The sequence below is a fragment of the Sinocyclocheilus rhinocerous genome, unplaced genomic scaffold (genome assembly GCF_001515625.1).
Source record: "Sinocyclocheilus rhinocerous isolate Xijiao unplaced genomic scaffold, SAMN03320098_v1.1 scaffold3676, whole genome shotgun sequence".
Classification (NCBI taxonomy): Eukaryota; Metazoa; Chordata; class Actinopteri; order Cypriniformes; family Cyprinidae; genus Sinocyclocheilus; species Sinocyclocheilus rhinocerous.
Genome location: NW_015650689.1, coordinates 145589 through 157458, shown reverse-complemented (window position 1 = coordinate 157458; position 11870 = coordinate 145589). Strand labels below are relative to the sequence as shown.

Genomic DNA, 11870 nt, shown 5'->3' with positions numbered 1-11870 from the left:
TGTGAAACACTATGAAGACTGATCCTGAGTGTACTGACTGGATTTCATTTTCAATGATCCACGATGTCTACCTCAGGATAATAACTCGTGAATTTATCTGCAAACAACACAGCAGCTACTCGTAAATGTGATCTGTGTTATAATGCTGATTTAGTCTATCGGATAATGCTTATTTATGAATGTTCTCCAGCTCTGGGATCTGGAAGGTGGTCACACTGTTCTCAAACACTCCTCAGACGAAGTTCACTGCAGACTTTGAGGTCAAAGAATATGGTAAAAACTGATTGTTACATAAATGTGATAACAATTAAAACAATGTATTTATTGATTTATTTGCGTGTCTTTTGTCTGGTTTGGTTTTAGTGCTTCCAACATTTGAAGTGAAATTAAAGCCCAGCAAGTCATTCTTCTATGTGCGTGATGCGAGTCTGGCAGTCGACATTGAAGCCAAGTAAGACAAAATATTTTCACTGAATTCAAAATCAATCCTTGAATTGTAAGCACAGTGAATTAAAATAAAGTTGTATGTAAACTACAAAATAATGTACTATATGTGAAACCAAAACTTGTCCTGATAGTTTAACTTTCAAATGAACAAAGACAATACTCTATTTACTAAAATTATTTTACTGGTCGTATGAACATAGTTTCAATTGTGTCTGTCACTTCCAGTAGATCTGCACAATCGGCACAAACACTCAAAGCACAAACACTTCTCAAAGAGCATCAGAGTACAAAAATAAAAATATCCTCATATTGTTTAAAACCTGTATGGCTTTCTCAACACGAAAGAAGAACTTTTAAAAATGCTGAAGTTGCTCTTTTTCTATGTAATGAAGTGTATGTGGATCAGGGACAGTCATCGTCACCATTCAGTTTACAGACTCACTCAGACAAAGGTGAAGGACGTTCATCAGCATCTCAACAGTCACTGAACGCTTGAGACTGGTTTATAAATGATCTCTTTGCTGCTTTAGATCTGGGACGTCATAGAGAAGCATGACACCGGCTGTACAGCAGGAGGTGGGAGGGACAGTATGGGGGTTTTCACTGATGCAAGTCTGATGTTTGAGTCCAGCACTGCAGGAGGAACCAACACTAGAACAAGTATGTTTGTATATTTGTAATTGCTTCATTTTGAATAAAACATATCAGTAAATGTTATTCTGTAAAGATAAGCCAGAAAGGCACTATCAATACACACCATGCATTAGAAACAATTTCCTACATCAGATTTAGACATTTGAGACGTTTCGTGACAAATTCACTAAACAGTTACTGGTTTATTATATTTCCACAATCATACATCAGAGTGTCATATGCTAATTTCATTCTAATAATTTTTTTCTCTAGCGGCTGATTGTCCCTTCCTTTCAAAGAGAAGACGGCGATCAGGTGAGAAACAGTAATTCTGATTCAACCCTTTTAAATATTAAACATGCTTTTAGAGTTCATCTCTGCTGTTAGATATGTTATCCCCCCAAAATTAATTTTATTACAGTTGGATTTAGATACATGTTTATATATTATCAATGACTACTTTTTGTCTTTATCTGTTTTTTTTGTTTTTTTATTGTTTTGTTGTTCTTGTTTGAAACGTTGATTTAAGGGGTCCTTTTTTTCATTGTTATTTCAGTCAAACCTATAAAACGCTTTGTTACCCCAAACTACATAAAAAGCTTGATCAGTCACATGAAAGTACCCTTACCAAAAAGTAGTATACTTCAAGTTTATTTTAGTAAGTATACTTAAGTAAAGTTGAAGTACATTTTTAAGTATACTAATAGAACACTTGAATAAACTTCTTTTTCGTAAGGGTAATCAGAATGCAGCTACTTATTTCTGTTACTCATTGACATGTGAACTTCCCCTTTTAATAACACGACGCTCTGCCATCTGTTTATGATGCTGCTTCCATTAAGCGCTGTTAGAAGTGAATGAATTAATTCAGCATTTCGACACTTTCATAAGGATGCGTTAAATTCAACAAAGAGGTTTAATAAAGGATGTACTGATCTTGTGAATTAGCGGATTTTACTTTACCAATATTTTTTAATTGGTCGTTAAAGTTTTATATGGGAATATTACACAACACACTGATCCTTTAACAATGCATTGGCGCAAAAACGCACACCTTTTGGACCAATTTTGCAGCAAGATTTAACCCTAACCCTAATTTTGTGCACTTTTTTACTGTACCAATATTCTAAATTGGCCTTTGAAATTAGCTTTATTGCATGGCAAAAAAAAAAAAAAACCTTACCTTGCCAACGGATTGACAGAATCCATTGCTCTAATGGTGTTGTTGATGCTCCAAATGCAAATTTACATTCAGCAATCCGGCAGCAATTGACGCAAATGACGGCGCTCTGATCCAATGGCATACAGGCATTGTCAGATTGACAGTACTCTAGCCCAATGATGTTGGGGGATCCAGTGAGGGCTGCAATCATTTGTCAGGGTGGCCGTGCCACTCTTTATCACAACTCTGCTAAAATGCAGTACCAGTACATGTGCTCATTGGCTTCCCCTTCTGCTGGTGGCACCCTAGGTGACCTATTGGACCGCCTAGCTTGCCTATGCCTAGAAACGGGCCTGCTGTATTGGAATAAAGTTACAGCATAGATATGCTGCATAAATGAGTGCACCTCTTCTGAAACTTAAACTTAAACAGCAATTACTCTTTACTTAGAAGACATGTTAGGGTTCTTTAGAGATATAATGTTCCAGCAAGTCTGCTTGATCAGTTACCAAAGAAGCATGTCCAAATTATTCAGGAAAATATTTTCTTATCAAAGTGATAAAATGTTGTGTTGCAAAAATGAGTACACCCTCCTGAAAGTTACTAAATGAAACTAAATAAAAACATATTTGGTGTAAGTTTAATATTAAGTTTAATTTTTGATCAACAGCTAAGAATGAACCAAAACTTTAAAGGGAAGTAATTTCTTGACCATTAAAAGTGTTATAGAGCCCACTGAATCATTCTCAGACTTAATTGTGACAACAGCGGAAGCACTTGGGAGAGAACTGTCAGGAGACTTATTTCATTGCTCAAGAGGACAGCGGTACAAGAGGAATGCCAACATTGTTTTAAGTGTGAAAATACAACAAAAGTAATACAGAAATTCAACAACAATGAACTTGTGACGAGACCCCTGAAATCATCAGGCCTTGACTTTAAGCTTTCATTTAGTGATGAGTGATCTATTTATTTATTTGCTAGAAAAAGAGCAGGAGCAATGCCAAGCGAGTGTCTCAGAGCCAGCAAAAGCTATAAAAGGGTGACTGTTTATCTCACAGAGTAAGGTGCAGCCTGCAGAAGTGACATGCATGGTTGTTGTCGACATTGTTTTTGTGACCAAAGCAAAATACACTCATTCAACCTTTTTCCAAGGCCCATATTAACAAAATAAAGACTTCTGGGAATCCATAATCTAGTCTCATGGGACCAAGTTAATCGTTTCGGATCTAACAGGTGTTGCTAGAGGAGGAGTACAGTGAGAAGTGCCTGGTTCCCACAGTGAAGTTCAGTGGTAGTACAGCTCTTCTGTAGGGATGTGTAACAGTAACAGTACTAAATGTTTTTTTGTTTTGTTTTTTAGATCCCAGAGAGATTAATGATTTGTTTTTGTTAAAACTAAAAACAGATGATGATGACGACTATTATACAGACTCTGAAGAGATTGTGTCACGTACACAGTTTCCTGAGAGTATGATTTGGGAGGAGATTGATCTACCCACTTGCAGAGAAAACCACTGGTAAGAAAGAGTTTGTGTTTCTTTATAGACAGCAGTATTGTACTGAACTGAATCTTTGCTGGTGAGATGAAGCTTGTCTATGATTTTCTATCTGTCTTTTCCTCATATTCCAGTGGAACAACATCAATCACAAAACCGATCTTCCTGAGAGACTCTGTTAGTACCTGGCAGATCTTGGCTGTCAGTCTGTCACCAACACTTGGTAAGGAGAAGCTGCAAACCCAGAATACATGATCTGAAAAATATCATCATCCAGGAGCTGCTGCTTTAAATGCTTCTGTGTGTCTGTGTTCCTCCTCAAAGGCATCTGTGTGGCAGAACCTGAGGAGATGGTCGTTTTTAAACACCTTTTCATTGACCTAAAGATGCCTTACTCAGCTGTGCGTGGCGAACAACTGGAAATCAAGGCCATTATTCACAACTACACCCCAATGAAGCAGAAGGTAGATTCGATTTAATATTAAAAATTCATTTAAAATTTATGGTAAAAGTTAAAGCTGTGTGAGTCATAGTAACCAATTATGTTTTTAGTCAAATCATGTTCTAATGACAACATACATTACATGGAGTCTGAGAATTTTTTTTTTTTTTTTGTGCTGCTCAGGACTCAAATTAAAGAAAAGTGTAGGATACTGCCCTGTGCTAAAACAGAAATGTCCTCCTTCACTCATATTGGATTGAAGTTTCCTCTAGATATTGAAGCAGTTTGAGTCTCATTCTCCTGTTGTATCCAGGTGCGTGTGGAGTTCATGGAGACAGAAGATGTTTGCAGCTCTGCCAGTAAGAAAGACAAATACAGAACAACAGTATATGTTGACAAAGGCTCCAGCATGGCAGTTTCATATGTGATTATTCCCATGACGCTGCGAAATCATGATATTGAGGTGAAAGCTTCTGCATATGAAGACATCTTCACTGATGGAGTGAGAAAGCCGCTGAAGGTGGTGGTACGTCTGATGGGAAATTCTGACACTTTTTATTTTATTTAGTCATTTGTATCATTAATAGATGTTTGTCATTTTCAATAGATAAACTAGAGCATCATTGGTAGTTAACACTCTCTCTTTCAGTCTGAGGGTGTGCTGATTTCATTACGCAGAGAAAATGTGGAGCTCAATCCTGCTAAGAATGGTGAGATTTACTGTGAAGCACACAATAACATCACTGTGTTACACTTCCACTATACAACGTAGCAGACATTACACTTCTAGCCAGTTATGAAAAAATGTCCATGAATATCATTAGTTTTAGCCAATCCAGAGATCACAATGAACTCCTGCTCTTTTCTTGCTCAGTACTTACCAAAATCATATAAAATATGATCAGCTCGTGACTCATGACTCTTCCTCCATCTTGCTGTTCTTCTCTGTTTCTCGTCCCAAATGGATCAGGGGAAAAATCTTTAGTTTTTAAAGCTGACATACGAGCTGATCGTCTTCCAGACACACCTGCTGACACGTACATCTCAATTACTGGTAAGGAAAAAGATGATTTCATAAATGTGTAGTGATTATTTCTTTAAAGTTGTATGCATGTTTTATTTCGAGAGAGGTGAAGCCTATATCTACAGTCATAATGTCCATGGCAAATTGTACTTGTATGAGGATTCTATCACGGTACTTAATGTTGGGGCTGGTTTGCAGTCTTGGGGCCCAAGCGAGTGGGAAGATTTTTTTTTTTTTTTCAGAGGCTCTTTACATTAGCTCCGCCCACCAATGTGTGGTTGATGTAGACAGCATTACTAAAGAAAGACGTGCACCATACAACGGAGTTAGTTGCGCAGGGCGTAAAGCACGTGGTGGTGTGTTTTTACACGATCGACCAGTTCAAATCCACCTTTTGCCGAACTCATTCTTCTCTTTTTTTTCCCATAACATATCAGATCAGAAAGACATTTGTTTTCAATAAAAATGAAGGAAAGATTTAAATAATTGAAATATTATAATATTACAATAATTATTATAATATTACAAGGCATTGTGCCCAGGAGATTCTGAATTCTTGATCCGGGCCTGATGCTGCGGCAGAGTTGAGACCTGCTACTGCCAATACATCCACAGACATACTGCTGTGAGCATGTAGGAAATACTGCTGCTGCACATCTAACATACTGTATATGAAATAACCCCCAACAAAGCAGGAGACAGAGAAATGGACAATATAGCCATTATATGCATGCTGCTGAGTGTAAGAATATAAACTGCTGCATCAGCGGACATATTAGATGATCACTTAATTGCATTTGATAGATTTTCAATAAAACACTTGCAATGGGTTTGTAAAAGCTGTTTTCAAGATGCGCTGTGATCGGTGAAACCATGATCTGGACTAACATTTTACATTTCTTCCAGATAGAAGACCTACAAGTCACATATAGTGTTGAGAGTGTTGCGTACAAATATAATAAACTGAATTCTCAACCTGTGTTTCCTCTTACATTCCTCCAGCTGAAGAGATCGCTCAGACAGTCGAGCAGGCCATCAGTGGAAGCTTCATGGGGCGGTTTATTGTCCAGTCCAGTGGTAATGGAGAGCAGAACATGATCTATATGACTCTACCTCTCATAGCCACTCATTATCTGGACAGCACCAATCAGTGGGACACTGTTGGCATGGAGCGCCGTAATGAAGCTGTTAACCATATCAGAACAGGTCAGCAGCACACAACAGATATAAAAATCAAGATTACTAAATATTCAACAATATTATTGATTTGACTGGGAAAATAAATCTCATGTATAGCTTTAATAAGAAGACATTTCTTACTTGAATGCTGCTTTTAAATGCTCTTGCGTGAAGATGAACATGGCGGATGGTGTGCGGCTCACTCAGGGCGGGGTCTCTGCTAATACGTCATTGTCCGTCAACACTTGTAGGCAGGGCATATGAAATGTAACGTCACATTGTACAGATTCTACAAACGGCTTGTTCTGAGACACTGCTTATGATTTATGGGGATTAAAAAAAGCAGTGGGTGGATTTTTAGCATTATAGGATGGTTGTGTACACACACTGCCAACACACATTTATGTTCTAACAAAATGTAAAAGTGAATTTTGCATAATAGGTGCCCTTTAAAACAATCTGTATTGTAAAAAGCACCATATAAATAAATAAACAATAAATAGATATAAATTGATGATGAATCTGACTATGATTTGGGAAAAAAAACACTCTCAAAGATGCTCTCTTGAAAACTTTAGACCAAAAGCAGGAACAAATATGCAGATAATAAACAAATAAATATTCTTTCTTTATTATTTTTCATATTAAGGTTATCAGCGGCAGCTGGGTTACCGTAAATCAGATGGATCCTATGCTGCATGGAGAGAGAGGCAGAGCAGCACATGGTAAAGTCATTTTGATGTCATTACTTTTGGGGAAATAAACTTGTTTTTATGTTTCATGCCTAGTTTCTCTTGTATTACATTATATATTACATCATTAGTAATGATAATCATAATTTGTTTTACATTTGATTAATTTCTGTTCTGCTTGTCTGTTGAAGGTTGACAGCATATGTGGCTAAAGTCTTCAGCATGGCTACTAACCTTGTCACTATAGAGGATAATGTGATCTGCAGCGCCCTTAAGTGGCTGATTCTCCACAAACAACTGCCAGAGGGCTCCTTTAAAGAGGAATCAGCTGTAATGCAGGAAGAGATGGTGGTAAATTGAATGTTGTTGAATGTGTCCATCTGTGTTCACAAAAGAAAGATGCAATGAACCCATGATTTATTTCACTGTGGTTTCCAGTAGTAAAGCCTTAAATAATCTGCAGCACAAACAAACAAAATATAACAATGCAGTGACTATGGAGGAAGATTTTTCATGAGGGGAAATTATCTGGCTTGTTTTTCAACATTTCGGTCATTCACAGAAGCCAAATTCACATCAAGACCAGAACACTGCACTTCATTCTACATTAATGAACAAATTGTTACTGAATGTGTAACACCAGGGTTCGTATGAGTGCTGGAAATCCTTGAAAATGCTCCTTGAAACTGCTTGAAAAGTGCTTGAATTTGACTTTGTAAGAACCCTACACACACACACACACACACACACACACACAATCTTGACAGTTTTTGTGATAGTCTAGTTTATTTATGCTTTATTCCAGGGTGACGTGCGTGGCAAAGATGCTGTTGCCTCTCTGACGGCCTTTGTTGTGATTGCCATGCAAGAGGGCAGAGAGATCTGTGCTGAATCAGTTGCTGTAAGTTAATTTGTTTCACCATGTGCAGGTTTGGTGCTCCCCCCCCCTGAATCTTTGGCCACATGCACATTCATCTTTTACTGCCTAATCCTGTGCTCACATTCATGAGGTTGCTCGTTCTGTAAATCACCCCGAAAACTTTACAGTAAGTATGTGGCCATATAGTCAAGGCAAACAAAATGTTTATCTCTGATCTCATTATTACAGTCTTAAAACAGCTCTCTGACTGTATCATTTATGGGTCCTCATGACAAGGTTATCTAAAGAATTGTGATTTGTCCAAGCATACAGGTGACAACACCACTGATCTATATTAGAGAATTGCTCATGAAGTCATAAAAAATGTTGCCACCGTGCCACCATATTCATATTCCCTATTCCAGACGAGATCCTCAACATATATATATTACAAATAAGAAAGTGTTCATTCTGAAATCTGAATCTGAAAGATTTCTGTAATATTGTTTTTATTCGTACAAGTAAGCCAACTCCAATATATCGCTTATCCTTCCTGAAAAGACCATATACATTACAGATTACACCTGAAGTAACAATTAATTCACATAGACATATCCTAAAAATACTGCACAATCAGGTGATGATAGGTCAGTGTTTTGGCTGTCTGATGCTCTCTGCCGGTAGGGAATAGCAACATGGCCGCTCGAACACTTACGATGTCTTCATCGCCTAATGGCAGCACAGTGAGCAATCCAGTCATTATACAGATCAGTGGACAACACACATGAACCTTCAGGAGTTAACACGATAGTCCATTCAAAAATGAAGTCTGTCATCATTTACTCACTCTCATGTCATTCCAAACCTGTAAAAATATTCTTTCTTTGCTGAATACAAAAGAAGATATTTTAAAGAATGTAGGTAACAGACAGGTTTTGGTCTCCACTGACTTCCATAGTATTTTTTTCCATACTATGGGAGTAAATGGGGACTAGCAACTATTTGGTTACCAACTTTCTTCAAAATATCTTCTTTCTTCTCGTACAGCTTTGGAACGACTTGAGAGTGAGTAAATGATGACAGAATTTTCATTTTTGGGTGAGCTGTTCCTTTAACAGTTGATTATGGTGAATGCTGTAGGATGCAGATCTAAGAAATTATTTTCACCTTTCACACTTTTATAGAGTCTGCATGAAAGTATCAGGAAGGCTGTTTCTTTCTTAGAAGGTCGACTTTTACAGCTGACCAATCTTTACGCTGTTGCATTGACGTCCTACGCCATGGCCAGTGCTAACAAACTCAATGAAGACATCTTGATGAAACACTCCAGCCAACATGAAGGTCAGTCAAGTCAACAAGGCATCAAAAAGAGCTGCGCTTTGCAACAGTACTCACTCCGACCCAAGTGTAAATAATGGAAGAATTACAGATGTTTTGTGGTTTAATGACAGCTGCTTGAGACAATCCTGTTTCTATTGCTGTGTTGTGTTTGAAACAGCCGGTCGGTCCTGGACTGTCTCTGGACAGCATCATCACTCACTAGAGGCGACGGCTTATGCTGTGCTGGCGCTTGTGAAGGACAAAGACTTTGATAAAGCAGGAGAAGCAGTGCACTGGCTGAACAGACAGCAGTCTCACTATGGAGGATCTGGCACCACACAGGTACACTAACACCTCATCATTTGACTGTGATGAACAGCAGAACAAGTGCAGGACTGACACTGCAGGACAGGATTTGAATGCTTTTCTGTCTTTTCTAGGCGACCATCATGGTGTTCCAGGCCGTGGCAGAGTATCGCACGCAGGTGAAGGACCGGCAAAACTTCAATCTGGACGTGGAGCTGTCCGTGGAAGGAAGACTCAAAACTCTCAGATGGATTTTTAAAAGAGATAATATGCATCTTACACAATCAGACAGGGTGAGGAGTAACTCATCTACTAGATTCAAATTGTTTGTGGCTCATGTCAGTTGAAAGTTTTTGTGGTATGATATTAAATGAAGAATTATGGGAGTTTTGTTGTTTGTCATTCATAATTTTTTATTGTCTACATCAATAGTGTTTGATCAATTAAATCTTCAGGTATCTCTGTTATATCATGGATTTGATTATTCTGATGACTCGAGTACATCTGCATTCACTCAACAGGTGGACATAAACGAGGACTTCAATGTAACTGCTAAAGGAACTGAAACAGCCACTCTCTCAGTGAGTGTTCATGAGCGTTTATACAGTCAACAGCAAGATTAAAGGGACAATTACTCATTAATTACTCGCCCTCATGTCGTTCCATACCCATAAGACATTTGTTCATCTTCGTAAAATACATCAAGCTACGAGTATACTTTTTGAGCGCAAAGTAAACAAAAATAACGAACTGTGTCATGTTACTGTCGTGAACGTGCAGCAAAGACTGATGCGGAAGAGAAGACATTTTTGAATAAAGTTATTTTTGTTTAATTTGTGCACAAAATGTATTCTTGTAGCTTCATAAAATTATGGTTGAACCACTGATGTCACATGGACTATTTTAACGATGTCCTTACTGGGCCATAACACGTTTCAGTTGCGTTGCTGTCTATGCAGGGTCTGAAAGCTTTCGGGTTTCATCAAAAATATCTTAATTTGTGTTCTGAAGATGAACGAAGGTCTTACAGGTTTGGAACGACATGAGGGTGAGTAATTAATGACAGAATTTTCATTTTTTGGGGTGAACTAACCGTTTAAAGTGTTAGAACATGTAATCTGTCTTACTGGGCCATAACACGTTTCAGTTGCGTTGCTGTCTATGCAGGGTCTGAAAGCTTTCGGGTTTCATCAAAAATATCTTAATTTGTGTTCTGAAGATGAACGAAGGTCTTACAGGTTTGGAACGACATGAGGGTGAGTAATTAATGACAGAATTTTCATTTTTTTGGGTGAACTAACCGTTTAAAGTGTTTGAACATCTAATCTGTGATGTGCTGCTGTTTTCAGGTTCTGACACTGTACTACGCCAGACCTGTTGAGAAGAAATCTGACTGTACTTTCTTTGATCTGACTGTTAAAATGGAGAAAGATCCTGAACGTAAGATTGAGTTCCTGCCCTTTCTGTGGCACTTTCCATAAATTCAGATCTAAAATAAAACCTCCAAAATACTTCTTTATATGCTGCTTTTTGATTTTAATTACTAACATTTTTTTCCTTAGCAAAACAAGGAGCCATTGAAACATACATGCTCACTATGGATTTCTTGTATGTAAACAAAAATCCTAAGTTTATTATTAGGCCAATACACTATTTTATTTGTAATTTATCATTTAAGCTGTTTTCACACTTTTTTTTTTTTTTTTGATCACAGCCTGAGTTTGCTTTTCCCACATTGGCAGTATGTTTGCATCATGAATGTATGTGAGTACTAGTGAAAACTGGTTACCATTGTAACTAGATAATGACTCCGACAGAGATTCCAGTTTCACTGAGTTTCTGACAGATGCAACTCACTTAACAAAGACAGTTTATTCAGAGACGAGCAGCTCTGCGTTACTACAGTATAATAATTCTGAGGTCAAACGGACTCGGGTTCAAACCAAAAGCTCTAGTGTGAAAACAGCTTTAAACACATAGAAGATGGAGCAAAATTAAACCAGTTATTAAAATCTGCTCTTGATCTCCATCTTCACAGCTACAAAGATGATAAAACTGATGCCACCATGACTATTCTGGACATTGGCTTACCGACTGGATTTGAAGTTGAAGAAAGTGATCTTAAACAGGTATTGTGATGATAAACTGATGCAGTTATGTTTCTGTATATAGAAGAGGAATCTAACACTCATCTGCTGACAGGACATAAAGCATTTTGATCATGTCATGTATTGAGGTTTTTGTTTTCTTATTTTCTTGCTCTCAGTTGTCTTCAGGGAAGGAGAGATACATTCAGAAATATGAAAA

The 11870-nt window shown here is 37.7% G+C and overlaps 1 protein-coding gene across 1 annotated transcript in view; it reads left to right on the top strand.

The window, feature by feature from the left end:
* Nucleotides 1–875: 875 nt before the first annotated feature.
* The window catches only part of LOC107712054 (complement C3-like), a gene marked incomplete at its 5' end in the record, with an annotated part of 23150 nt that continues 12155 nt past the window's right edge, over nt 876–11870 (top strand). Inside the window, 20 exons of the mRNA XM_016517180.1 lie at nt 876–899; nt 978–1107; nt 1354–1395; nt 3651–3762; nt 3876–3964; nt 4066–4205; nt 4497–4709; nt 4833–4893; nt 5154–5237; nt 6210–6413; nt 7036–7111; nt 7270–7429; nt 7884–7979; nt 9122–9278; nt 9436–9599; nt 9698–9856; nt 10085–10144; nt 10913–11003; nt 11126–11171; nt 11602–11692. Of these exons, the coding sequence (XP_016372666.1) occupies nt 876–899; nt 978–1107; nt 1354–1395; nt 3651–3762; nt 3876–3964; nt 4066–4205; nt 4497–4709; nt 4833–4893; nt 5154–5237; nt 6210–6413; nt 7036–7111; nt 7270–7429; nt 7884–7979; nt 9122–9278; nt 9436–9599; nt 9698–9856; nt 10085–10144; nt 10913–11003; nt 11126–11171; nt 11602–11692 (2199 nt within the window). The remainder of the gene's footprint in view (nt 900–977; nt 1108–1353; nt 1396–3650; nt 3763–3875; nt 3965–4065; nt 4206–4496; nt 4710–4832; nt 4894–5153; nt 5238–6209; nt 6414–7035; nt 7112–7269; nt 7430–7883; nt 7980–9121; nt 9279–9435; nt 9600–9697; nt 9857–10084; nt 10145–10912; nt 11004–11125; nt 11172–11601; nt 11693–11870) is intronic.